Consider the following 27,665-nt stretch of genomic DNA (forward strand, 5'->3'; position numbering starts at 1 on the left):
CTCACACACATGACTTGAAACAGAAGGGGAAATTCCCCTTCCATATCCAGCATCCCTACTTTCCTTGAGTATATCAAGAGTTCCTACCTGGTAAAATGTTTACTGAAGCTTAAAGCTTAACCAGTTCTGTAATTTAATGTGTGATTCTTTGATGAATCACAGCAACTTACTGCACTTGTCCTCTGAAATTTTTTTTAGACAGAAGAATAATCCATCATGTGTTAGTTGATCTTCATATACCACAAATTAACAAGGTGACTCAGCTAGAATTTTCCATAGGATTGATTCAGGCCTAGTAACAACCCATTCAGTATGATCAAGTCATCACATGGAGCTTTCTTCTCACTGAAAGCTGCAGGTGAGTCATGTGATGAAGGCTTCAAATGCCTATGCTTATCACTACAGTGACAGGTCAGCCATACTGCAGCTTAATCGTGATCTAAAGAGTTACAATAAGATGCACCAGTCTGATGTGCTCTGAGTTAAGGTAGGCGATTGCATTGTAAGAAAAAGCAACGTGTCATTCAAACTAAGAGTTGCATGATGGAGAGGAGCTATTTTCAGCAATCTTTCCCGTTCCCTCTGCAGCCACATGTGGCTTCTGACATCAACTACCAGTGTCCCAGCATATTTTCAGGATTGGGAGGGGAGGATGATTACTGAGACTCATCCTGACCTTCTGTGCATGTGTGGAGGTATCCACCCCACCCAACTTGGTTTGGATGTGGGTCACCAATTATAATGTGGCTTGCTCTTTTCAATTCTGGAATGCAAAATCCACATCTGGGAAGAGTCTTCTAAAAGCACACTTAGTGCAATACTTTTTTCTACAGCTACCCACAGATTGTTTCACCTTTAGTAGTAAGTTCATGATGCAGTGTAAAACAAAGTATAGTGCTGCCATAGATCTAAATTGGAGGTTTATTAAATTGGATGGGAAAAAGTAGTATTTAACTAGTGCCAGAAACAAACACATTGTACCACAAATACTTAATACAACCCTCAGGCATAATTTTGGGAGGCACAGAGGGAATGGGGGATTAGTGAAATTGCCTTCCCTAGCTGTGCATGTGTGAAATCTTCTGTGCATGTGATGTTAGAGGCATTTTAAATTCTTTCCTACTGCCTTCTAGAAAATGCTATTTGTGGAGCCTTTCTGGGCATTACAAAGGCCTGTTTAGTGAACTGCTCAACATCCATAGCTATGATTCCCAAGTATAACAGTCCATAGCCCTACTCAGACGTTATGTTGTATGACCACACAGCTGTCTGTACATAGGTTCATGTCTGTGTACTGTACCTCCATTCTTTTAAAAAAGCGAACCTTGATACAGGCCTGTCAAATGAATGGCACAAATGCTGTACCTATGTTCAATATAATATGTGAATAACTAGCTGAATACACTACAATTGTAAGAGTGTTAAGTTCAACATGTGAACAGGGTATTGTCCCATTCTGTTTGGACTTCCCCCACCCCCATTCTCTTACACAGGTATGCAAGAATGTTGCCTGGACTGCCAGCAAGCTGGACTTGAGTCCATCACTTTGAGAAAATTAAGCCAGGAGAAGCTGGATCCTCAGCTAGATGAAGTTACACATGCCTTGATCAAAGATGGAGAGGTAGTGGATAGTATCAGAGCTATAGCGATTTAAAGGATAAACAGCAAACCCTAACCCTAATGGAAGCACCACCAGCCCTATCCAGCACAGCACCCCTTGAATGGCGGTTGCTGGTATCTACTTTCTTTAATTTTAGATTGTGAGCCCTTTGGGGACCATCTTATTTATGTATGTATTCTATGTAAACTGCTTTGAGAACATTGGTTGAAGAGCAGTATATAAATATTTGTTGTAGTACTTAAGGCTCAATTGTCAACCGCTCTTTTGAAAAAAATGTTGAGTAACTGACTAGCAGCTCTATTTTTTTATTTTTTATTTTGATGCTCTGCCATTCCAAGCTGGGTCCTTGCTAAATGAGTGCCGCTAGAGAATATGATCAGTGGTAAGAGTGTTAATTACCTGTCAGGGTGCTAACACATCATGATACACCACTAGTGATTAACTAGAGCTGCAAGTAGAACAATAACCCCCCTTTTGAAACTTAAATTAAAATTGAGGCAATAGATTTGTTTCACCAGGATATCTTTCTACATCAACACATTAGCTGCTCACATTTCTTAAATGGTCACAAATAAATTTGACATCTAATCTGCAGAAATTTTTATTTTAAAGTCAGAATTTTTTTGCCTAGTTGAGTTTAGGATCAAATCCCCAAATATAGCCCTATACCATAGTTGGGTGTAGTCTCTCTGGACGTCGTCTCTTTATCCAGCTGGCCAAATATCTGGAAGCAAGTATTATTATGGGGAGACAATCACCCTGCTTTGGAGAAAGCTAGTCAATGGGATACATTAATCACTAATTCAATTCCTATTGATTTAAACAGGACACCAAGCTGTGTGGAAGTTGCTCCCCTGTGATGATATTCTATGTGGCTGCAGTGGCTGACATGACTTAGTAGGTACAGCACTGCAAAAAGGCTAGAGCTTTATAGTGCTCCAGCTTTGTTATGTATCCCAGTGGGAGTGGGGAGGGCACATTTTCTATTCTCTCCCTTCTTTGATGCCAGGAAATATATCCATGAGGGCTGTGCAGGATATCATGTCAGCCACATGGGACAGAAGAACTGGAGTCAGACACAAGAGTTTGGGGAGTCACAGAAACAAGTGAAAGGGCAGCCTAGACCAAGATCTACTCTGTGAAACTACACACACACACACACACACACACACACACACACACACACACACACACACACAGATTTAACAATGGTTCAAACAGATTAATGTATCTCAGATATTTTACTTCTTTGAAATTTCATTCAAAAATCCATCATCTTAATGCCTACAGGAATTTGTGTCAGTACAGAAGCTTCTACACTTGAGTACCTTTGCTCATTGTGAAGGAGGCTTTTACAATATGGATGAATACATGAGGTGTTTGTTTCAAATGTGGTGTTCTGAAAAAATATCCTCTCCACAATCTGAGCATAATTGCTCTCTGTCAATTTGAAAGAGCTAGGGTGGATGTCATTTAGCTGCTGCTTTTTTAGTGAATGAGCAGCATCATTCTTACTCGATTCTGTTCATGATCAGCAACACATTCCACATAATACACAAATACTGGTAATGAATATTAACAATTCAGAGTCTGAAAAGAGATTTAAAGTTCTTAAATTCAACTGAAATTTGGATTTTTTGAGATGGGGAAGGGGAAAAAAATCCAAATAGCTTGTACATGCAACAACACATTCACCAGAAGATGGTGCAAGTGGGTTGACAACCATCTCCACTCAGTAAGAATAGTTTGATTTGTTATACTGAATGCAGTCTATGTAAATATGTTGGTTTCCCACCTTTTGTTTTGTTTCTTTTACAGCCTGATCCACATCTGTAGTGCAGCATACACTACAAAACTGAAAATACTGACAAGACCATTCCTTACAAGGAAATCAGGTTTTGTGTTGGAAAAAGTAACTTGTCACTCAGAAGAATATGTCTGTTTTGAAAGCCATGTGTTCTTACATGAAATTCAATGAGACACAAAATATTGCCTTTACTGCTCATATTTTACTCATCCATCTATGAAAGCTGGAGAGTCTCCTCCTCCTTTTAGGAAGCATCCAGTATGGAGGATAAGATGATGTCAGGTACAATGGGCAAATACTACTACTTTCAGTTATTCAGGAGGCAAACTACGCATGCTGTTCTAGCCCAGGTTCATGAGGTATTAGCTCACAAAGCTTGTGAGATACAGACATCATATCCTCTTTACTGCTGTCAACTTACCTGCAAGACATTACATTGCATGGCTATTTTAGTAAAATTTTCTTCCTCCATCCTTGTGAAAATGTGTTTAACTTGCAAAGCATGTGAAGTGCAAAGAGCAGTCATCTTTGGAGCAACACAGACAGCAAAGCCAATTAATGGCTTGCCTAGCAGCTGGGTACACTTGAGAGCTGGGGCTGTAGGTCACTGGCAGAGCATCTGCTTCGCACGCAGAAGGTCTCCAGCACACTCCCTGGCTATGTTGCAAGGTAGGCCTGGGAGAAAGACTCCGGCCTAAAACCTGGAGAACTATTGCTAGTCAGTGTAGACAAGACTGAGCGAGATGGACCAATGCCCTGGCTCAGTAGAAGGCAGCTTCCTATGTTCTCATGACAGATTGTGATAAAGTTGGAAAGCTGATGCTGGACACATGTTGCATCAACTTCACTTTCTAGCCATTTGACAACTCATCATATTCCCAGAAAGTCAAAGGTGAGTGTAGCATCCTGCTTTCCCCCCTTGAGTTCTGCAGCCCCAGCCCAACATTCCAACTTAAAAACAACCACCCAAAAAACTATTCTCTGAGCAAGATTCTTCGACAGGGTCCATTGTGAGCCACTGATCTGGTCCTCACTCTTCTAGCTGGAATGATGCTAGCACTTTATACTCGTAGACCATTCACTGGGCACATGGTAGTCTGGCACAAGGCATCATCATCATAGTATTTATTTTTGCTAATTAGTTACAATGGTTTGAGTTTTGCTGAATGGCAGATTGTGATAATAAAGTAAAGGATAGACCCTACAGGATTATCTCACCTTTTTGCCTCCTGGCGAAGAAGTGTCAGGGGGAGGTGTGCTGGTCATGTTCAATGGGCTCGAGCCACAACTTGAAGGTGAAGAACCCCGTATCCTGTCACAACATAATCCAGGTTAAAGAGGTCATACTAAACAATGCAATTATGCTTGAACAATTTATAATGCTCATGGCAACCTGGTCTCATGAGTATGCGGCTCCGGAAGTCCATCTTGGGACACATAGTTTTGGTCTAAGAACGAGGGCTCAAATACTGGACTTTTCACAGCATCAAAAATTGAATATTATACATAGCATGGCACTTCAAAAGGTCCTAACTCAGTGCCAGTACTGAAAGAGACTTCCTCATATAGTAGCCAAATTGGGGTGTCTCTGCTACTAATTTTTTTTAAAAACTCACTAGACGTATTAAACCTTTGTTTGGCTATGGGGTCTTGACGATCTCCATTCAACTGAGGCTCCATAGTCTAACAAAGTTTGTACATCACTGGAGGCAGCAGCCAGGAGGGCTTTTCCACTGACTAGAACTTGTGTGTCTGTTCAGATGGACACCCGAGATTGGCATAGTTTGAGAATGTTTTATTCATGTTTCATTATTCTTGGCATATCAGTGTAGTTATTGGAGATGTGGGTTTTCTGGAAAATGTTGAATTGGAAGATTTCCAGAAAAAAAATCCAGGAAGTTTTGCTATGCCATGATTTCCTCATCTGCAAAAACTCTGCATAATTCTCAGGAAAATTTTACTAATGTCGAACAGATTATTTGACCTATATGGTTAAGTAGCTGAACTGAAATATTTAGGAACAAAAAAGAAAATCAAGACACACTTTTGGTTTACATGATATACTGATACAATATGTGAAAACATATTTTATTGAGTAAATAAAATATAAACCAAAATATTTTCATAAAATATAAAATATATAAATCAATGTAACATTTGTACTCACATACTTCCTAGGGATAATCACCTGAAAAACTTTAATTACAACTTTGAAATTGCCAAGCTTGCCTAATATTGCATTGGCATTCAATTCATTGTTACTGAAGGAGGCTAGTAAGCAGGTTTGTTTGGTTTTTATAAATGGATTTTTCCCTCTACAGGAAAAATATTGCGGGAAAATTCCAGAAAATGTTCCAATTTGGGGGGGGGGGGGAATCTGCAGGAAAAATTCAACCCACATCTTGGGTAGTTTCATAAGTTGTTCTCTTCTTCCAAATTCTTGCAGCAGCAATTAGTCACAGAGGTTACTGTGAATGAGTGTGTAGCAGAAGGACTACCTTCTTGCATACATATCTGCTCATGCAGTATGTTAGTCATCAGAGGCCCTTCTCCAGATGCCCTGGGTTCTGAAGTTAGACAGATGGCAACTGGTAAAGGGCCTTCTTAATTGTGTCTCATCTGTGGAACAGGACCTTTGGGGGTGGGTGGGGGGGATTATCTGGTGCCTATTTATGCCTTTTTGGCACCACACTATTTTACCAGGCTTTAAAACTGTTGGCTGAATTTAGTTATCGTTTTGTGGTTATATGTTTTCTGATATTCTAAAACTTGTTTTAATGTTGCTGTTTATGCTGATTTGTATTGATTTTAGTGTTGTTACCTGCCTTAGTAAAGTTTTCAGACAGGTATCAAATTTTAAAATACAATTAAATAGAGAGTGTTTTATAAAAGCAAAGACATTTGTTCTCATCCTCATCAGATTTATCTCCAGTTCCTCAAATGCTCTCTCTTTCATGTAATCTGAAGCTAACAAAACAGTTGAACTTGCTGCTCCTGAAGAGCAAACAGCTGGTCAATCCCTTCAGAAATACAGTTTGTGAGGACAAAACAGAGCTGGGTTTACCTGTGAATCTCCATAATTTCTTCAGCAATCATCCTGCCAATTTTACCAGCTCCAGCTCTTGTTCCACCTGGAATACCAGGAACTGTTGGAATAGTCCTTTTGGGACCACCTTAAAAAAGGAAAAGGAAAAGAAACAAGGGCATGTTGTAAAGTAATAAATAGACGTTCAACTTTAGAACTAGTGTGGTGTATTGGCTAAGACAGGAAGTGATGAGGGAACATCTAAGCTGCTATTCTCTCAGCTTCAGCATCCTTTTATATTTGTAAGATGGGAATAATACTATTGACTTACACGATTGTTTTAGGGACTACCGAGATACTGTATGTGAAGTCTGCTGAGCACTCAGACACTTAATAATTTGTTATATAAAGAACACATTCTGCTCTGCCTTTCTATACAAGGTGCTTGACAAATACTGAATTAGTACAAGTCACATTAGTAATATCATACAACTAAACTACTTTTTTTTTAAAGTCCACACACTTCTTTTAAAGCACCCATAAATTTGGATAAATATGTTAAAAAAAAAAAAAAAATCCATAGCCTCATGGCTACAGCATTACAGCAGAAAACAAAAATAGGAACATAGGAAGCTGCCTAATTAGACCACTGGTCAATCTAGCTCAGTATTGTCTACACAGACTGGCAGTGGTTTCTCCAAGGTTGCAGGCAGGAGTCTCTCTCAGCCCTAACTTGGAACTTTCTGAATGCAAGCATGCAGAATCTGCACATATTGTAGATGCCCTTCCCTCAGTGGCCCCATCACTAAGGGGAATATCTTACAGTGTTCACATGCAGTCTCCCATTCAAATGCAAACCTGGGCAGACACTGCTTAGCAGATTTATGCTTGCTACCACAAGACAAGTTCTCTTCCTGGTCTTGTGGTAGCAAGAGTGATCAACCAACTCATTTACACAAAGGGCTATTTACCCACAAGTGATTTCAGAGCTGTCAAGAAGTGTTTTGTACAGCAGGCTTCCAGCCGAGCACACATCCCCACCCCCCTGATGAAGACCTTTTGGATGCTCAAAATGCTTTGGAACAATTTTATCACATTGCTGTTAAGGATAAAGACTCTTGTGGTTTTTGTTTCCACTACTGAAAGTCATCCTTTGTCTCCCCAGCCCCAGGTTCCAACGTCACACACTTTATTTCAATCGTTACTACACTGTTTGCAGTACAAAGTGCAGAAGCTGTCTTCTGACATTCAAAGAGTTGAATGTGCATTCTTGAGTCTCAAGATTTATCCTACTGTCATGCAGGAAGAATTACATGCATGTATTTCAAAGCTGTGGCATGCACCTTCATAATTAATCATGTTCCAGTTCCAGAGGCTTGCTAAACAAGCTTCTGCATGCCACTGGCTTCTTAAAAAAAAAATTGATGCCGTCATGGACTTAAGCTTCCACACTTCCATCAAGAACACAGTGCCAACCAGTACTCTGCCTAGGAGCAGCTTTTAAAGGTGGGGCTAGTTGATCAAATGTTTCCAGTGAATACATATAGAATATAAGACAGGATACCTCTACCTCTTAAATAACTCTCTTTATATAGATGAATAGCCAAAGAGCCTCTCTGTGATTGAAAACTCTTGCCACTAGGATAAAGACAGGTTCTACCATCACTGCTGGAGGAGCTGCTGCTAGGAGAGTGGCATCCACTAGGTTAGTATGTGGCTTCTTCTGTTACCGTGCATTTCAACTTTCTAACTTCAGGGAAACTTTTTTGCATACATCTTTTGGCTGGGCAATCCCTGCATACTAGGCAGAGGATACTGGGGAGAGTTTGAGGTGACAAACTCCATTTTTATAGGCTTCTGGCCAGGCCTGATGGGAATCACCATCTTTCGCTGTGAACCAAGGATACACCCACAGAGGATAATGGCTTACTCTTACTCTGCCTGATGAATCTTCCAAGGATCCTTCCCTGGACTGTTACAATGCCGAAGTGCCAAACAGAGGGAATAGGGGGTAGAATGCACAAGTGTCTGCAGCTGCTTAAGTCCACCCTACTCAAGAGTTGCTTTATAACATTCTAGTACAATGGAGCCAGAGGGGAAGAGAATTAGGTTATGATGGGATTTTGGCTTATAGATTTGGGGCTTCTTACTTTAATCTTAATGCTGTTTTAATCTGATTTGCTGATTTGTTTTTTATACTGTGCAGTGGTTTGAGCACCCAATGGAATCAAGGTCTGACAGACAGATGTTTGCATACTTGTGCCTTTTCACCAAGCAAAGCACTGTTGTCTATATATCCTGCATCTCTGCTTCTGTTCCTTTTTGCATCCTTCTCAAGTTTTAGATCTCAACTGTACTTTCTTCCCTTTCCGTACCTGAGCAGCCCTGACTTGTTGATGACTACTAAACATCATCTGCAATAAGCAGATTATAAGCATCTGCAATCTGCAATAATAAATGGCATCGCTGCCAGGTGACCCACCTAGGACAGCATGATCAAACACCAAAGGGAAGCGGTTATTTTCTACCCAGAGATTTTCTAGTTCAGCATTTGGGTTGAAGCCCTCTAGCAGCAGCTGAATCGATTGGATAATGTAGCTGTCTCAGCAATGCTCCCTTTTCCATTCTAGACCAGGAGGCTGAATGAGAGGTTCAAAATCTGTGGTCTAACTTCAAGTCTTCATGAAAATGCTGGCAACTGTTCCAGTGCGAACATTGCTTGCAGTAGGAGAATGACATCACAGCCTTTCATGAACAGTGCTCAATGGCAAAACAATGTAAGAGAACCAGTAGTGGATATAGCAAGTTTGAATATCCACTCACCTGCGACATTTCTGGCAAATAAAAATGGCTTCCAGGCCGGAAAGCTTTACACATATCGACTCCTTTTTACTTTTAGTTCAAAAATGGCCAACAGAGTGATGTTCGAGGCAGGTGAGTTTGTTATTTCTTTGGATTTATCGGGAAGGCTAGCATATGGGCCACTTATTGCCAGGAGGCTTCCAATGGAGTTAGTTAGTTGTTTATTTACGATCTTAGATCAAACATCAATATACACAGAATATACACAGTAAAAAGAAAATAATGGAGACAAAGTCTAAAATGTCATCAAATATATAAAATCAGGAAGGCTTCCAATGGAATTGTCAACATACACAGCAGAACTGGACAAGCATTAGATCAATTCAGTCTTGGTAGAGCATTAAAAAGTAACTTAACAGCTGGTGAACCCTGAACTGAAGTGTTAGAAAAATCTCTCTTTAGCATACGAGAAAGTACTAACATTTTAACTCTGTTTTCTCTCCATTACAGATATCATAATACTTAGCATTTAAATGGTGTTTAGAGTTCAGAGTACTTCACATACATGATCTTCTTGAAACTCTTACAAACCACCACCCTGTAAGGGTGCATTAGCCCCATATTGCAGAAGGCAGGATCGAGGCTGAGAGAACTGTGGTTCGCTTGCCTAAGGCTACCTAGTGAGTTCACAGCAGAGACAAGATTCACACTAGGTCCTTCCCAATCAAAGCCCAATTGGTTAGTCCTTATGCTATACCAATTCCATATGCATTCTTTGGGGCAGATCCCAATTTGAACTCTGAAAGAGTGCCCAATGTTCTTGAAACATACTGAGTTCTTTAAATCTAATTGAAGAGGCACTTAAAAATCATGGGCTTCAAGTATTTCTAGGACCTGTCTGACTTATTTGTCTTTGGATTGCACAACACCACGCTGGTTGGAAGAGTGAATGCAAAAGCAAGGTTGTTAATGACTTTATGTACAAAGATCCAGTTACCTTCTCCAGCCTGGAGGACACTGTCCATGCTGTGCGGTGAAGCTGCAAGCTGTGGAAAAGTTGCATCTCCACCATCGAGTACATTGGCACTGGGGGGTTCAAAAGAAGCAGAAGGACAAATGAAACATGTACCTGCATGTGTCCAGTTAAAAGTATGGTTTCTCTTTTCAGATCACAACCATGGCAGCCATATTAGTGCTTTTTGCTTTTTTTTTTTTAATATAAAGGATTTGGATCAGTGTTCCCTCTAACAGGGATTCCCAGATGTTGTTGACTACAACTCCCATAATCCCCAAGCAAAAGCCATTGCATATGGGGATTATGGGAGTTGTAGTCAACAACATCTGGGAATCCCTGTTAGAGGGAACACTGATTTGCATTAAAGCCAATAAATAAGGTAGAATCAGCCAGAAGCAGGAGAAGGAGAAGTGTGTAAGTTCTGCTTCTGTATTTACAATTTCTGTTGCAACATACAAAGGGAGATATTTCAAGATTCATAAAATCTAGGCCATCTCGGATTCTCAAATCTCAGCAGGGATAAGGCCCACAAATCATGCTTCACATACTACAGCAGAAACAGGAAAGGCAAACACACCATACACTCATACTTCTGCTTTTCCTACTTCGATCTATCACAGGCTATTTAGGAACAGGCTTTGAGCTTCTGGAACAGCATCCATAAAGGATAGCAACTGGATGTACCACCTCTCTCTACTCCCAACAAACCAAACTCGCTTTTGTGACCTCAAAGTGGAGCCAATAAGTAACCATTATCTATGGCCCTACAGCAGGCCTGCTCAACTTTGGCCCCCCCACCCAGCTGTTTTTGGACTACAACTCCCATAATCCCCAGCCATAGTGGCCAATAGCCAGGGATTATGGGAATTGTAGACCAACATCTGCAGAAGGGCCGAAGTTGAGCAGGCCTGCCCTACACCAACCATGTGGGCAAAGGCCCTTCTTTGGTGCAATTAAGTATTCCTTGTCCATATTATCTTGCTTTCCATGGTCATATATGGTAAATTTAAAAAAACCCAAACATTTGCTTAATCAAGGTAAATTTAGATGAATTGGATCTTACTGCAATATACACATTAGGACTATGTGATTTTCTGGCCTCTTCTAGCTCTACCATTATTTGATTAAATGTATCTTGGCATTAAAAAAAACCAGATCGAATTGCCAGATTAGTATAAACATATGTAAAAAATAACCAACCATCTTCAAACCACTTTGGAAACTTTGTTGAAATAGTAGTATGACTATTTACATTTTGATGTTCCACACAAGACAGCATGTGGCAAAGCCACTAGAACCACTGCCATAATGTAGGAGTGGGCCTAGGGCTTCATTGTCATATACATTAGAATGGGTGGGTTTTCCTGATGGCTATGATTTTGTATGCATGCTTATCTTGGGTTAGAGCCTAACCTGTGGAAGAGCGCCATTCCACCATCAGAAGCTCCTTCCAGAAATGGAAGGCAAATGGAGCTCACACGATGACCTTGTCTGCTTGTGCAAGGACCCCTTGAATGAGCACAACTCGCCTTCCATTTCCAGAAGTTTCTCATGAACACTGCCAAAAATTAGGATCCAACCCCATCTTTGTAAGGGAGATGGATGCACACTTTTAGAACATCCCCTACTTTTTTACATGGAAACAGGCTTAAGTTTTCAAAAAATCAGCTATAGAAAAATACTTACGAAACCACCGTGTTAGTTGAGACAATATATTCTACTTCTTTGGTCCAAGGGTTCATGAAACTGAACCAGCAACTCCTCAATGTAATAAATGATCCATCTTTGACTTTAAATTTGTAACAATTAGTAGTAATTTTCTCTCTCGACTGTAGAACTGAAAGGGGGAGGGGTGAAGAGAAAAGTTACTTCAAAATACATTCCTTCTATAAATATGTGAACTAGTCTTGCCTTAATTGGTTCTCTTCCTTACTATTATGGCAAGATTTTTTAATATGCTCTGCTCCTGCCATCATGTTAGCAGCTTTCATTATTTATTGGATCGATACCCATAGGCGTAACTATAGGGGGGCAGGGGGGGCACGTGCCCCGGGCGCCACTTGGCAGGGGGCGCCAAAAAGTGCCCCCGCCGATTTGCCGGAAAAAAATTTTCATTATTATTTTTTTAAAAAAATTTTTTGCAGAGCAGTCCCCCTCCCCCGGTCCCGGCGTGCCCCCCCCATTGGCATTTCTCATTCAGCACTGGGCGCCGCGGCATCTTCGTAGTCCAAGTCTCTGACTCTCACTCCCCGGCGCGCCCCGCCGCCCCGCCACCAGTCACGCATGCGTCGAGAGGAGGACACGCACCAGAGCAAACTTCCTGAACAACTCCCTCTTCTGAACAACTTCCTGAACGCCCGAACCAGTTCCCCTTTTTGCTCATTCAAGTCCTTCCTCCCCTATAATCTAACCACATTTTAACTGAAAAGGTTCAGGGAGGGGGAGATGGGGGGATGTGGAACCTTGGGTTCCACATCCCCCCATCTCTCCCTTCCTGGACTTTTTCACTATGTAATGCAAGCTAATTTAATTATATGTCATCATCAAAATGGATTAGCTGTTTCAGCCCATCAGGAAAGTCTAAACCTCCACCAATTTAATTAACCAGACTGAAAATCAGATGAACAGAGAATGTTTTAATGAAAGGGGGTATATAAATTTAACAATAAGTAAAACTATCATTAGGAGCAATTAGCGATTACTTAAACATTGGTGCTGCCAAGCAATTTGTAAATAAAACTAGAAGCCCTTTGAAAATAAGCTGGAATTAATAGTAGGTTGGGCAGGGGGTGAAAGTATATACTTCTAAACATTTATTGTTAAATTTATATACCACCTTTCATTAAAAACAACCCCAAAGTGGTTTGGTTTTAGTCATGGATTTTAATTTTAATAGCTCTTTTTGTCAATGTGATGAAGATTAGTTAAATCTGAGTGGTCTTAGGCAACCAATGTTGCATCTGAAATGCCATTTCATTTTTTATTGTCATAAATACTCTCCAACCAATTTAAATAGCAAAGGTGTATATTATCACTTTATTCAATTGCAGGGAATCTCAAAAAAGCAGGATCTGCAACTAAGGCAGTGCATATCTTCTCTAAAATGGCCCTTTTATAGTTTTTCTAACTTTGAAATCGTAACATAAAACAAAGCATAAATGCATAAATGCTTCCCCCTCCATTTGAAACCTTGTCTGGTGTAAATAGTGCGCGGTTTTGGAAAAGGGGAGTCTTTCTTTAACAGCGGGAGAATAAGGAGTCTTTAGCACTATCACCCTAGTCCCGCGAATTACTTTGGAGTCCTTGGTTTTCGTTTTGTTAAAATACAGTCACTCACAAGGGAAAGTCAGGAACAGAACCAGGGCGTGAGGGAGGGGCACCATAATCATAATAATCATCATTGCATCATAATTCTGATGTTTGAGATACAAGCCAACTTCACAGGGTTGTTGTGAGGAAAAACCTAAGTATGTAGTGCATTTTGAAATTTTTGGTAATTTTTGTAATTTTTTAAATTTTTAAAATAAAAGTTTTCTGAAACATGTGTGTCAGTCAGATGTATGTTGGGGGGGCGGCGGGGGGGCGCAATTTCAGTGCTTGCCCCGGGCGCCGTTTTCCCTAGTTACGCCTCTGTCGATACCTCTTCAAAGTTAGCACTCTTTTTCAAAAAGAGACCAGAAATTGAGTTCTGATTTGTTTAGGCCAGTTTTGAATAAAACATTTTACCTTGTCGATGACATTCTGCAAGGTGTCCTATATCATCTTGATGAAAGTATTCATAACACGAAGTACCTAGAAGTTCCTGTGGTAAATACGCCAAAATAGCAGTTGCCCTAAAATATAAAATGGCTGTTTAGGGTTTTTTCCTCCCTTAAAAAAGACGCAGGAGCAGCAGCTATAACAATGCTATAAAACAGGGGTGCCAACTGACCAGAAACAAATTGACCTGGCCTGCTCCTATGCCTTTAACTGCAGTCTGACCTGCAGAAATCAGCAGATGAAATTTTTCATAGGATGGAGGCAAGCCTTATCACCAGCTGCTATTTAAAGATTAACCTGCTGTTAAAGATGCAAGAGCTGGGGTTGGGAAAGGCCCATCTACTATAAACCAGAAATAGATCTTCCTGGTGGAACCATGAAGTACTATTAAAAATATATTGTTTGAATGTCACATTAAAAAAAAATCTAGGAGCTACATACTTCATATTTCATTCTGAAGGCCATTTAAACACCTCAGGCTAAAACTTAGGTTAGTGAGCATGAGCCAAAATTCTCATTGTGGCAGGAGCCAAGGGCTATATCACAGCAGTCCTGCCTGCGTCATTCCCTAGTGTGAAGAATTCATCCACCCACTTTTGCTACAACCTCAACTATATTGCATGATCACGCTTTGCTACAATCTTTGGCTGTGTGACTGGTTGCCTGGGTGAATGTGAATGACTGATGAATTGATATGACTTGGAACTGGTTCGTACAGCTCTCAGTGTACATCTACTCTGCACACCGTGGGAGACAGAAAGTGAGCCTTCTGCTCCCATGCTTTCTTGCCCAACGTTGTACATATGGTATTTGGTGTGCAAATAGGCCTCATCCTTTGGTGGTGATGGGGATGTCACATAACTGAGAACTCTTCACATGAATGTGTGCCTTTGTTAACACTAAAATCACTCAGCTGCAGTGAGGAGAGGCCCAAGGCTATCTGCACCTTACTACATGTACATGTCAAGGCTGTTTGGAAAACAGACTTTACTAATGTTCTGAATAAACCATTGATGCAAGAGATAAAATTGCATGTGATTAAACTGAAAGGAAATGTGAGATGTGCCTTGTATTTGATGAATAATGTGTAATTGATTCTTCCTCTGGGAGGTGCTTTGTGTTTTTCTTCTTTCTCTTCTTATCTGATAGCAACTGGAGATTAAGCAATTGTGCAGTTAATAGATAATTACTTTTTAAAAAATCCTAAAAGAACCCTCTGCCTGTGTTGCAATTATGTGTCATGTTAGCAAATCTTGAGATTCCTACCCTGTGAGAAACTGGTAGTTTTACAAATGGAAGGGGCAAATATTTTGTCTGTGAAGAGGGGACTCTATGAATCCAGAAGTGCAAGAAAGAAGTCTATTACACTGTTTACTGCTTGCAAGTTTGTTGCCTGGGGGGAAAAATCAAGCTAAAGTCAGATAATCTCTTCCATGTTTGTGGAAACCTGAATTCGCATACTGTGTGAACAGTTTTAGGAAGGCCTTGCATATCCACTTGTGGGACTGCACAAGCAGTATTTTCTTCTGCTCATGGCCCTCTAGATGACAACTCTGTGTTTTAACTGGATCAAAAACTTTGTTGGAATTTTAAGGTATTTTATCTGGATGTTGACCAAATAAAATCATCATCATTGCAGCAGCTGAAGTTCAGTTTTCTTCATTTCAAAACTAAGGCTAAAGAATCTCATTCATCATTCTGAATCATGTGAATGAAATGTTTCTGTTTAGGTTTTTCGGATGGGGAGGCCCAGGGTGAAATATAGTGATTGACTGAGCTACTGGGCATGTTACTCAACTATGAGCCATCACCTCTCCTCCTTGCCAGGAGACATCGCCAATACAAATGACTGAACATAAAGGTTAACCATAGGAACAAAAGGCTTTAGAGGTAATGACAGACAGTGGAATAAAAATGTATTTGCTCCAATACAGAGTTTTAGTGGCCAGATATGATAATCACAATCTTAACACAGAGTTAGGCATGCTCAAGTCCACCGATTTCAAAAGGCTTGAATGTACTTAATTGTGTGTTGGAGTTTTGGTTACTGTTTTATTTAATCCCTTAAGAGATTCAAGAAACTTATTTTATATATAGAATATATATATATATAATATATGTATAAGTTGCTATGTAAACTATTAAATGGTAAGAGCAGTAGAGAAGCACCAGCTCTTAAGAGGGATTATGCATGAAGCCTTTAACTTTTTGCCTTTTCCCAAGCTAGTATTATTCTCTTCTTTTTCACTGCCAGTGCTGTGTGTTAGTATGGAAATATATTGCATGTGAATATTCTTCTAAGTTTTTGGGTACCATCTGCTTTAGCAGCTGTATTCCAGATAGTTCTGGGAAGGCTTTGCCAAGTATTTTTAATTTAACCATTGGCAACATATAGCAACTTGCTTATGAAAGTGCTCGAGAAAATAAAGAACAGGATGCACATTCCTGAGATTTAAGAGTCTGAATAAATTTCTATCTTCCACTAAACCCCAATTAGCAACTCCAGCTGCTGACTGAATATATTTTAGATTAGAAAAAAACTCAAAAGTTCAAGACTCATGTTGCAGGAAAGGATACAACCAGGTTTATGAACACTGGAAATAATGTTGGTAGTTAGTTTTTAGTTCATACCACTTAAAAATATAGTGGCAAGGGTCAAGTGGTAAGGATTAGCATGTGAAAGCAGGTAAAGTCTTCAGTGCTCATGTATAGACAAAGTGGTAAAACAGAGTTGTTTCCTTTCACAAATCTAAAACCTCATGTGATCACTTATGAGAGTGGGAGATCTAGTGCCCATAAGTAGTCTCCAATGCACTTCAGGAGAAGGGACAGTCTACATAAGGCTAAAAAGTTGGCATCTGTCTGCAAAGCTAATTAAGTCAATAGCCTTGAAGTTTTTACATTCAGGATTGTACCGTGTGCCACGTCCTTCCTTTGACATGGCCACAAAGATAGATACATTGAGTGAGAGTGTACACACACACACTGCAGTGTATGCCACACAGGAATACTGCTTGCACTGTAAAAAAAAAAAAGAAGTTTCACTCAACAATCTCAGCTTCTGCCAAATAAAGATTAGGCTTTTCCTTGCATACAGAAGCAACAGTCTAGGGATCTGCAGAACGTTTCGAGCTCAGAATGTTCAGACTCAAATCAGGCTGTTTCAAGGTCAAAAGAGAACACTCTTCAAATGAAGGGCCTGTTTTGAGCTTGGAATGGGATGACCCCCATTCCAAATCCACTGAGAATTGGAACATACTGAGCGCCATTTTGGAGGTGTGTTTTCCCTTTCTGACTGGTTTTGGCACTGGCTTCCAATTGGCTTGCAATCTCCTTACTTGATTTGTATTATAACAAGCCAAGCAAGAAGATCGCAAGCCAACTGGGAACCAGTGCCAAGACCAGTCAGGAAGGGGGGGGAAACAGGCCTCCAAAATGGCACTTGGAACATTTGGAACTTCCGAGCTCATCAAAACAACCGGCTTGACCATTTGTTCCAATGGAACATTCCAAGCATTTGCGTTCTGAGCTCGGAATAGAACACAAATCCCATTCTGTGCACATCCCTATAACAGTCATTCTTTTACTTCCTTTTCTTAAAGCTTTCATTCCAAATATTATGCAGTAAACCAAATGGGAATTAATAATAGCTGAGGCAAACAATTTCAGCAACTTCATGCATTTTTTCTTAATCCCTTTTCAAATAGCAAAAGAATTTCATTCATACATTATCATCCCCATAACAACAGGACCTTGTGAGCAATACACATCAAATTTAGAATACCCTGGATGCATTTGTACAAGAGAACACTTGCAACTCTGCATGGCCAGCTGCATGTCTGAGTTGCTCAAAACCAGCTAGGCTATGAAGTGTCCTGGTTCAGCTTCCTACCCTATGTGCTATGTGTGTGGAGGGGTGGGGGGCAGGGCAGGGGCTCCCACCACAGTAGAAGCAGGCTGTAAACTGCGCCCTGGTATACTGAATCCTAACAGAACCCTTCCTCCAGAGCAAGGAATTTAGGCTAACATTCATAGAGGCATCCTCACATCGGCACAAATGAATTTCCCTACCCCTTCCCTCTCCCTGCAGTCACTGGAATACCCTGAAAAGCAATTTCTGAGGATCAAGGGACTTTTGGCAACAGCATCAGATGAGAGTCAAGTGGCTGCATGGAAAAAGAGAAATATCTAGAAATCAGATCAAAACACCTTCCATGGACCTTTGCTTGCAAAAGGCATCTCCACCCAATTTCCTGGTATTCCCCCCACTTCCCCTTCAACCATCCATGTCACATCCAAAACTGTTGCCAAGGGGAGGAAATGGCCTGCCTTTGCACTGCAGTGCAATCACGATTATGGATACTAGTGTTAGGGTCTACCCCTGTGTTTCTAAGTGGGGCGGGGGAGCCCCACTATTTTTGAGCAATATTCTTGAGCACCATGTTTACATTTCCATGCTACTGGAAACAAACAATTTAGGATGATAAATTATGTACACAGTCAAACCACATGTATAATTGTTCTGGTATAATTTCTAATAAATTTATTTTCATACTGTCATTATTACTGTTTTGAACAAACTATCAGAATAAACATCAGCATCAGACCATGGCCCTTGGTACCATGAAATAAAGATGTTATTCTTACCTCTGATCTACAAATACAAATTTCCCATCAATTGCATGCCGAGAAACATATTCTGTAGGTTTAACCCTGATCTCTCCATTTACTGGCTGAGGAACTACGTGAGGATGCAACCGTCCAATTGCAACAAGACAGCTTAAGTTACAGCCTTCATTATCAGGCTCATTGTCTTCATCTAGTCCCATTTTTGTTGGTGGCCAGCTTTTTAAATATCCTGTGCTATGGATCGTGCAAAAACTTTTGCGGTCTGCTACAAAAGAAAACAAGGGTGATGTCATCAGTACCGCACTGATAAAAAACAACAACTCAGTTTGGAGCTCATCCACATGAAACATAGGGAAAGGACAAACAGGTTCCTCTTCAATACTAGGCGAAGAAACACTTGCTGAAGATATATCACACTGCTTTTAAAGACACAGGAGTATGTTTTGAGCCAGAAGCTGGTAGCTCTAGCTGAACAGACAATACAGAGCTCCTCAGTACACCAAGATACCTCCTGTGGTCCGCCATTAACAAATTCTTCAGGAAAGGCTGAAGGGCCACACAAAGGCTTCCAAGAAGCCACTGTTTTATAGTACATCACATTTAGTCACAATAGTGCTTTGCCCAGGTGTGGCAGCATTTGTAGCAAAATGGGATAAATTAAACTTTGAACTGGACACAGACTAGGGTTGTAACCCTGTCAGAGTACATGTGAGCTCAATGGTACCAAGCAGAGAAATAGCCTCATGGCTTCTAACCCAGAAGAGTGGGGACCCTAATACGACATCCATGATAGCATTCACTATATACCATTACCAGACTCAATAAGGATCAGAGCCTCTGAGACTTGAATAGTTGCAAAACAGGGAAACTATGGTTGTTTCTCTCAAAACAGGAGCACATGGAAGATGCTGCACTTGTCAATATTCGGCATACTATGTAGTTATTAAAGACCCAAGAATGCAATCCTATCCAGAATCTGGTAATGCTAATGGTGGACAACTTCTTGAGATCCTTGCACTATTTTTAAATTCTCTCTCTGGAAGATGAGCCAACTGGCATATTCACCTCAATTTACATATAGCGGTATCTGCCTTCTACAATAAAATCTTCTCCCTTTGTGACATATGGTCAGAGCTTGTTACGAACAGGAGGCCAACCTTCAGCCAGAAACATCAAAAACTGCAACTAAAGACACACTGGTCTGCACAGGATGGTATACCAAAATCATCCTGTGTGTATAAAATAGAAAAGGATCACATACATGTCTCCCCTGCTAAATGAGCAAAGAGGCATCTTTTCAAAGTGGTGATTCTCTTTATTGAGAGCAACTGGCCCTATCCAGCCCCAACACAGCATCCCTGTGGCTGTTGCTGATGTCTATCTTACGTTTCTTTTTAGATTGTGAGTCCTTTGGGGACAGGGAACCATCTATTTATTTTTATTTCTCTATGTAAACCGCTTTGGGAACTTTTTTTGAAAAGCAGTAAAACAGGTTGCTTACCTGTAACTTATGATCTGGATGTGATCCATTGTATTCATAAGAACTGGGTTTCTGCGCCTGCGCAGGGACCTCCCGGGCTGACTAGCTAGCTCCTCTCCGCGCCCCGCCCGTCTGCACGTGCCTTGCAGATTCCGTTGAAATCGACGATTGGGGCGCCTCTCCTTCAGATTTCTCGCAGACCGCCATATAAGTGACGATCCACACACCAGCATCCACTAGTCCATGCATTCTGCAGCGGGGCCGGCTGGGAGGGACTTATGAATACAACGGATCACATCCAGATCATAAGTTACAGGTAAGCAACCTGTTTATCTGGATTGTGATCCATTGTATCCATAAGAACTGGGTGTTTAGCAAGCTACCCCATAAGGAGGCGGGTGCAGATGACCCCCAGCTATGCCAACACACGTTTCAACACTGATCTTCCAAAATTTGCCTCCCTAGCCATCCGCAGATCCAGAGCATAATGCTTTACGAATGGTAGATGTGATGACCATGTCGCCGCCAGGCAGACATCTGCCATTTTAATGCCTGACAGATGTGCCGCAGACATTGCGTAGGCCCTAGTAGAGTGAGCCCGAACCGTCTTCGGCGGTGTTATCTTCTGGCTTTTATAGGCGAGGAAAATCAGCTCCACTAGCCAGTGAGCAAGTCTCTGGCGAGAGATTGGACGGCCCTTGCTACGCCCCCAGAAGGAGAGAAAAAGCTTTTTACTCTTCCTAAAGTTGTGAGTTCTCTCCAAATAATATAGGAGTGATCTACACACGTCCAACGTGTGGAGGGCCTTCTCTAAGTCCGTCTCCGGACTACTGAAAAAAGTTGGCAGCACTAGGTCTTGATTTAGGTGGAAATCTGTTACCACCTTCGGCAGGAATCTCGGATCGAGATGCATCACAACCTTGTGTGCATAGGATTGAGTGTAGGGTCTATCCATCCGCAGGGCCGTCATCTCGCTCACTCTCTTAGCCGATGTAATGGCTACCAAGAATGCCACCTTTAAGGTCAGAAACTTTAGTGGAACAGTCGCCAGTGGCTCAAACGGTGCCTCCGTTAGGGCAGAGAGTACTAAAGACAGACTCCATTGCTCCATTGGGCTGCGCACAGGCGGGTAGAGGTTATTAACACCCTTCAGGAAACGTTTACATTCCGGGTGGGAGAAAACCGTGGACCCATCCCATCCCCTGTGCTTTGACGAGATTGCAGCCAAATGCAGCTTAATGGAGACATTCGCCAATCCACTCAGTTTGAGCGATGTCAGGTAACGTAGCACATCCTGTGGGGTCGCACGCAATGGCGTGACACTCTTCCCCTTCATATAACTCTTGAAGCGGTTCCACTTGCAGGCATAATTTCGACTTGTCGACGCACGCCTACTATTCAGTAAGATGTTGTTTAATAGTTGATTCTCCAAGCGGTCAGCTTGAGAGAGTGCACATCGGGGTGTAACACCTTTCCGTGTTCTCTTTGTAACAGGTTTGGAGCCTTGGGGAACTTGTGGAACACTGAATGAGACATTCCCAGAAGTGTGGCAAACCACGGCTGGCGCGGCCACCATGGAGCCAGAAGTATGCATTTCGTTTGGTCCCGCAATATCTGCGCAACCACACGGCCCATTAACGGCAGCGGGGGGGAAAGATATAACAGTCCCGTCTTCCAGGCCCGTTGAAAAGCATCCCCCAGGGATCCTTGGCCTATGCCCGCACGCGAACAATAATTGACACACTTTTTGTTGGCAACCGTGGCAAATAAGTCTATCGATGGGACCCCCCAGATCTCAAACACCCTGTCGAGATACATCGGGTTGATTTCCCACTCGTGTCTTTGGTTGAAACTGATGTCCCTGCTGAGCCTGTCGGCCAAGCAGTTGTCTACACCCTTTATGTGTATTGCCACCGGGTGAATCGAATGTCGAATGCACCAGTCCCATATTTTTCTCGCAAGTAGGCAAAGAGACAGTGGCACTGTTCCCCCTTGATGGTTGAGGTAGGCAATCGCTGTCGTGTTGTCTAACTCCAGCTGTACTGCTTGTCCCCTTATCATAGGTTCGAATGCCCTTAGGCCCTAGAACACAGCCAATAGCTCCAAGTAATTTATATGCTGAAGTCTCTGCAACTGGGTCCATGTCCCCTGCACACATACGCTGGCGCAATGCGCACCCCATCGAGGCATCTGTCGTTATCCGGGAGGTGGGCTCCTTGGACACAAACTCGACTCCTTTGCCCAAATTGCCCATGTCTAGCCACCACCCTAGGCTGGCGAGGACATGTTGTGGTAATGTCAAGTGCATATTCTGGCCATCCACATTGGGTCGGAAGTTGTGGAGAAACCAATGCTGCAATGTGCGCATGCGGAGGCGCGTGTGCGACACCGTTGCGGTGCATGATGCCATCAAACCCAACATCCACTGGATTTGAACCGCTGGCTGCCGTGGAGTCCTCTGAAAGTGACGTATGAGTTCGTGCATTTGGGTAATTCTTTCCGCAGGTAAGAACGCCCTGGCCAATTCCAAGTCCAGCACCGCTCCGATGAAGTTCACTCGAGTCATGGGTTCGAGTCTCGACTTCTTCCAATTCACATTGATGCCGAGGTACTCCAATAAGGCTAGCAGCATCTGCACTTGGCGGGTAAGTAAACTCCTGTCGTGGCTCACCACGAGCCAATCGTCTAAATACGGATACAGCCTCAAGCCCTGAGTTCGTAGGTGGGCCACAACCACCGCCATCACCTTTGTGAACACTCTGGGAGCAGTAGAAAGTCCAAATGGAAGCACCACATATTGATAAATCTGTGCCCCCACTGTAAACCGGAGGTACTTGCGGTGACTCTCCTGTATCCCGATATGAAAATAAGCGTCCTTGAGATCCAGAGTAACTGCCCACTGTTCGTTTACCAGCAGAGGCAGAATTCCCTGCAGCGTCACCATTCTGAATTTCTTGGTCCGAATGAAGAGGTTGAGCCCCCTCAGGTCCATTATGGCTCTTATTCCACCGTCCCTCTCTGGTATCTGAAAATACCGGGAATAGTAGCCGGTCAGTCTGTTCGCCCATTGCACCCGCGTGATTGCCTGTTTCTCCAGCAGCACCTTGACCTCCTCCCGCAACACCTCTGTGGCCGGCGTATAGACCAGTCCAGAGAAGGGAGGCCTTGTCTCGAACTCCAACGCATATCCAGTCTGCACTATTCTTAGTACCCACCGGTCGGATGTTATGTTGTGCCATGCTGGCGCACGGCTTGCCAGTTTGATGTCGATCCTGGCAACTACAGGGCCAATGTAGTGGGTCCTGGATTGTAGCGTTGGACGTAATTGGCTGCTGTAAAACTGATGCAGTGGACGAACAGTCCCGTCAAAAGCTCTTGCTGGAGGCGTCCTTGTCGCCTTGACGAGCTGTTTTTCCTTTTTGTTTTTGGTTAAAGCCCTTACTGCGCTGGTAAGGTCTGAATTGCTTTCGGTATTCTTTGCGGTCCCGATACCGATCACTCTTTCTCTGATAATAAGTGCGGCTCCTTGCAGTTGAGCTGGAACCGCTTGAAGGCACCATAAAGGTGCGGGCAGTGAATTTAGATTTTTTCAACGTCTCCATTGACGTGTCCGTGTCCTCATGGAATAAGCCTTTGCCGTCAAATGGCAAGGACTCGACTTTCTCCTTCATGTCTGTCTGCAGGGTTGCTGAGCGAAGCCACGCATGCCTGCGCAAGCTCACTGCAGTCACCATTGCTCTCGATTCCGTCTCCGACAAGTGTTTGAATGCGCTCAGTTGTTGGCGTGTTATTGCCGTTGTTCTTTCGTACACATCATTAAATCTCCATTGGAAGTCCTCCGGAGATAAAGAGGATGAATCCTGTAAGAGCGCATCCCAAAGTAAATGGTTATAGCGTGCCATACACGCCGCACAATTAGCAATACGAATTGCTAAACTGGAGGTGCTATAGATCTTTCGACCCATAACGTCAATTTTCCTCCCCTCTTTGTCAGCAGGCGTGGAATGACGGTGTCCACTCTTGGTGGATGAAGCGCAACTGACAACCAAGGAGTTCGGTATAGGATGGCGTAACAGGTAAGAGTTCTCTCCTTCAGTCACCCTATACAAATTCTCAATGCGCTTGGAAGTCGGAGCCCCGACCCCCACTGAGTCCCATGCCACCTTCGCAGCCTTGTCTATCCCAGGAATCATGGTGAGGGCAACAGGATGCGAAGTCTTAGACCGCTTCATCATATTATAGACCGGGTCAGCAATGTCCGCATCCGGAGAGCTTACGTCCATGCCCAGGGCTTCAGCAATGTCCCTTATGAGGATATGGTAAGCTTTCAATTCCTCAGTTGGCGAGGTGGATAGCTTTGGTGGCACATCCAAAGGGGGGTCCGACCTACGACTGATATCATCCCTGTCAGAGGCCGGTCCCGACTCATCGTCCTCACTGTCATCAGAGGGTGAAGATGATGGTTCAGAAGGAGGAGGTGTTGCTTTCCTCTTTCTTTTCCCAGCAGGTTTTTCTGGCATCCTCGTATGGACCACAGGTAACTGTGAATTCTCTGGAAGGTAAGTTTGAACTTGCGCCAATGGTGTTTGTATAGGTAAGTTCACAGACAGCCCCTGATGCTCTGTATGCTCTGACTGCAGCAGCGGCCTGCACAAAATTCCGCAGCCCTTGCACTGGTTGCATTTCTACCTGTGCCGCCTTCCAACGCAAGAACTCTGCATAATCATCCGGCACACCATGGCGGAAACCGCAGGAATGAGTTGGCTGCAGCATCGTAGAGCACCCGACATCGGTTCGCGGATCCTGGATCACTGCTGGTGTTAGTGAGGCAATATGAGGCAGATCAGCCAGTTCTCCACCTCCAGGACCCTCGTCTAAGCCTGTCGACAGGAAGCCGCGAAACGTCGCACCCGAGGGGGTACTCGAACTCGACTCCAGCAGTTCTCTAAGTCCGTCCCCGTGTGTAGCCAGACTCGGAGTCCTCGGCGTCGAGGGGGACTGTGCCGGCGTCAATGCCGTTGACAAAAGATGAGGAATCCTCCTCAATGTCGAAGCCGTCAACACCGACGAAGGAGCAGTGCTCACATTCAATATCTGCTCTGGAACCGTGGATGCTGACAGAGGAATGGCATACACCGCCTGGGCAGTTATGGGAGGCTCCGATGCCGAGACTTGCAAATGCCTCGACGTCGATGTCGATGTGGATGTAGATGTCGATGTCGATTCCAATGTCGATGCCTGTCCCAGACTGCCTTGGTCCAATCTCGATGTCGACGCTGGTGTTGATGTCGAGACTAAAGTCGATGTCGAAGCCGAAACCATCCTGACCTTCGATACCGAAGGTGTCGACGTCGAGGCTGTAGGGGACTCAGCCGAGTCCACATCGTAAATCTGTGCTGCCGTCAGTGAGGGAGTTCGATGTCGAGACACCTCACGATGGCGACCTTCCCTCTCAGAAGCATGACGATCTTTATCCTTATGCTTCCATTTTTTTGAAACCTCCTTTGGTTTCTTAAACAGAGTGTCAACAGCGGTTTTAGACTGCGTATCAGCAGACCCACTGGAACCCAATCCCGGGGAGCTTTACGCACCGCACTCCTTCGACATCGAAGCTCCCGATGTCGATCCGGAACTCATCGACGCCGACGGACGAGGAGTTGGCGGTCGAAGTGCCTCCTCGTATAACGCAGCTCGAAGCCTGAGAGCTCTATTTTGTCTAGTCTGTTTTGAAAACGAGCAGCATATCTTACACGCCGCCGTGTTATGATTCTCTCCTAGGCACATCAAACAGGCGTCGTGATAATCAGTTGAAGGCAACTTTGCTCGACACTTTTCACACCGTTTGACTCGGAACGGCATTTGGACAATGGAAGCTAAGAAGACCTTCAAATTCAGTAAACAATCTTAGGAACAAACAAAGCAGAGTCCGTAATCAAGTCCGTTCGCCGTTCCGAGTCAAAACCGTCCTGTACAAACTTCGTAGTTAGAATCAAAGTCCCAAAATCAAGTCCGTTGTTCGTTCTGAAGTCAAACCAATTAATCCGCTCAGTAGAGAATAGTCAAACAGTCCGAAGTCAAATTTTTGATAACAATTGAGGAGCAACAGCCAAGAGGTGTAAGCGCTTTGGCGGTCAAGAGAAAACTGAAGGAGAGGCGCCCCAACCGTCGATTCCAACGGAATCTGCAAGGCACGTGCAGACGGGCGGGGCGCGGAGAGGAGCTAGCTAGTCAGCCCGGGAGGTCCCTGCGCAGGCGCAGAAACCCAGTTCTTATGGATACAATGGATCACAATCCAGATCTGTATATAAATATTCACTGTCCATGTACACAGGCCAGAAGCTGCTCAACCTTTGTTACAGAGGTAGATGTAGACCCTATGCTTCCCACATAAGATTCTACTTGTTGCATCTACCATGTTCCTTTACTCATCTGTTAGCCTTAGCTCAGATGTACTCTTGACCATCTTCCAATGCTTTCCACGTGTTTGTGCTTGGACCAATGCCACTTTTTAGGAGTTTCATATGAATGAGCCCCTTCAGTCTAATATACAGGTATGTGGTCTATCTTTAACCACTGAGCAGTGATCTCCCCTCTCCATTATTTTGAGAGAGACAGAGAGAGACAGAGAAAGACACAGACACAACATATTTTTATACCGCCCAAAACTTGCATCTCTGGGCAGTTATTTACTTACTTACTTACAAGTTAGACAAACTTCTCAAATCAGTGCTTCATGGCAGAAAAGGTACAAACCAGTAAAATGAATCTTACTCCCTTAATTACAAACAGCAGATCTTCATTTTTAGAACTGTAAAATTACATATTTCTCCAAACAACCTACGAGAACATCCCTCCATTCAAAAGGCACTGCATAAAACCCAGAAATGCAATCCCAAGTCATACTGCCAATGAGGCTCTGCCATGATTTTCAGTTGGGATGTTGACTGTACTCCAGATTGGTGCATCCCATGCTCCAGCACCGCATGTGAAGGAAGCCATAACTTGGAAGCATGAGAATTTAAAATTCCAAAAGGTAGGAAAATATAATCAGAATGAAACTGTCTTACTAATACAGATATTTTATTATTACTATTCATTATTAGTAATTTTCAATGTTGAAAGCTGAGCTCATTATGCTTCACTTGGCCAGTTTAATCTTTCTTAGAAATTCACAGTGAGCACAGTTGCAATTTCCTCTCAGCTTTCCTGCTTCTGTTTATCTATTTTTATGGTTGTTGTTTTTTTGGTGTTTTATGGTCTTTACTGGTTAACTGACTTCAAGATTTTATGTGTCATTTTTATGGAGTTTTATTTTATTTTAACTTTTGTAAACCACCTTGGGATGTCTTATGAAAGGCGGTATAAAAATTGAACGATAAATAATACAATTAAAAATGTCAAAGTAATTTAATTCCAGTCGCACTGATATGAAGACACCATGACCTGGAAACAATGGGAAGAAGAGAAGGGCTCCTGTGTCTGACTTGGCTAATGGTTAATTTTGCCACCATGATAAGTCAGCAGTTG

At 42.8% G+C, this 27,665-nt stretch overlaps 1 protein-coding gene across 2 annotated transcripts in view; it reads right to left on the reverse strand.

The window, feature by feature from the left end:
- The window catches only part of BMAL1 (basic helix-loop-helix ARNT like 1), a 79,097-nt gene that overhangs the window by 2,739 nt on the left and 48,693 nt on the right, over positions 1–27,665 (reverse strand). For both annotated transcript variants that reach the window (XM_053271629.1, XM_053271635.1), the window contains exons 12-17: positions 18,677–18,923; positions 13,997–14,103; positions 11,957–12,107; positions 10,253–10,341; positions 6,493–6,601; positions 4,647–4,740 (exon numbers count right to left, since the gene is read on the reverse strand). In XM_053271629.1, the coding sequence (XP_053127604.1) occupies positions 4,647–4,740; positions 6,493–6,601; positions 10,253–10,341; positions 11,957–12,107; positions 13,997–14,103; positions 18,677–18,923 (797 nt within the window). The remainder of the gene's footprint in view (positions 1–4,646; positions 4,741–6,492; positions 6,602–10,252; positions 10,342–11,956; positions 12,108–13,996; positions 14,104–18,676; positions 18,924–27,665) is intronic.

The sequence above is a fragment of the Hemicordylus capensis genome, chromosome 1 (assembly GCF_027244095.1).
Source record: "Hemicordylus capensis ecotype Gifberg chromosome 1, rHemCap1.1.pri, whole genome shotgun sequence".
In the NCBI taxonomy this organism is placed as follows: Eukaryota; Metazoa; Chordata; class Lepidosauria; order Squamata; family Cordylidae; genus Hemicordylus; species Hemicordylus capensis.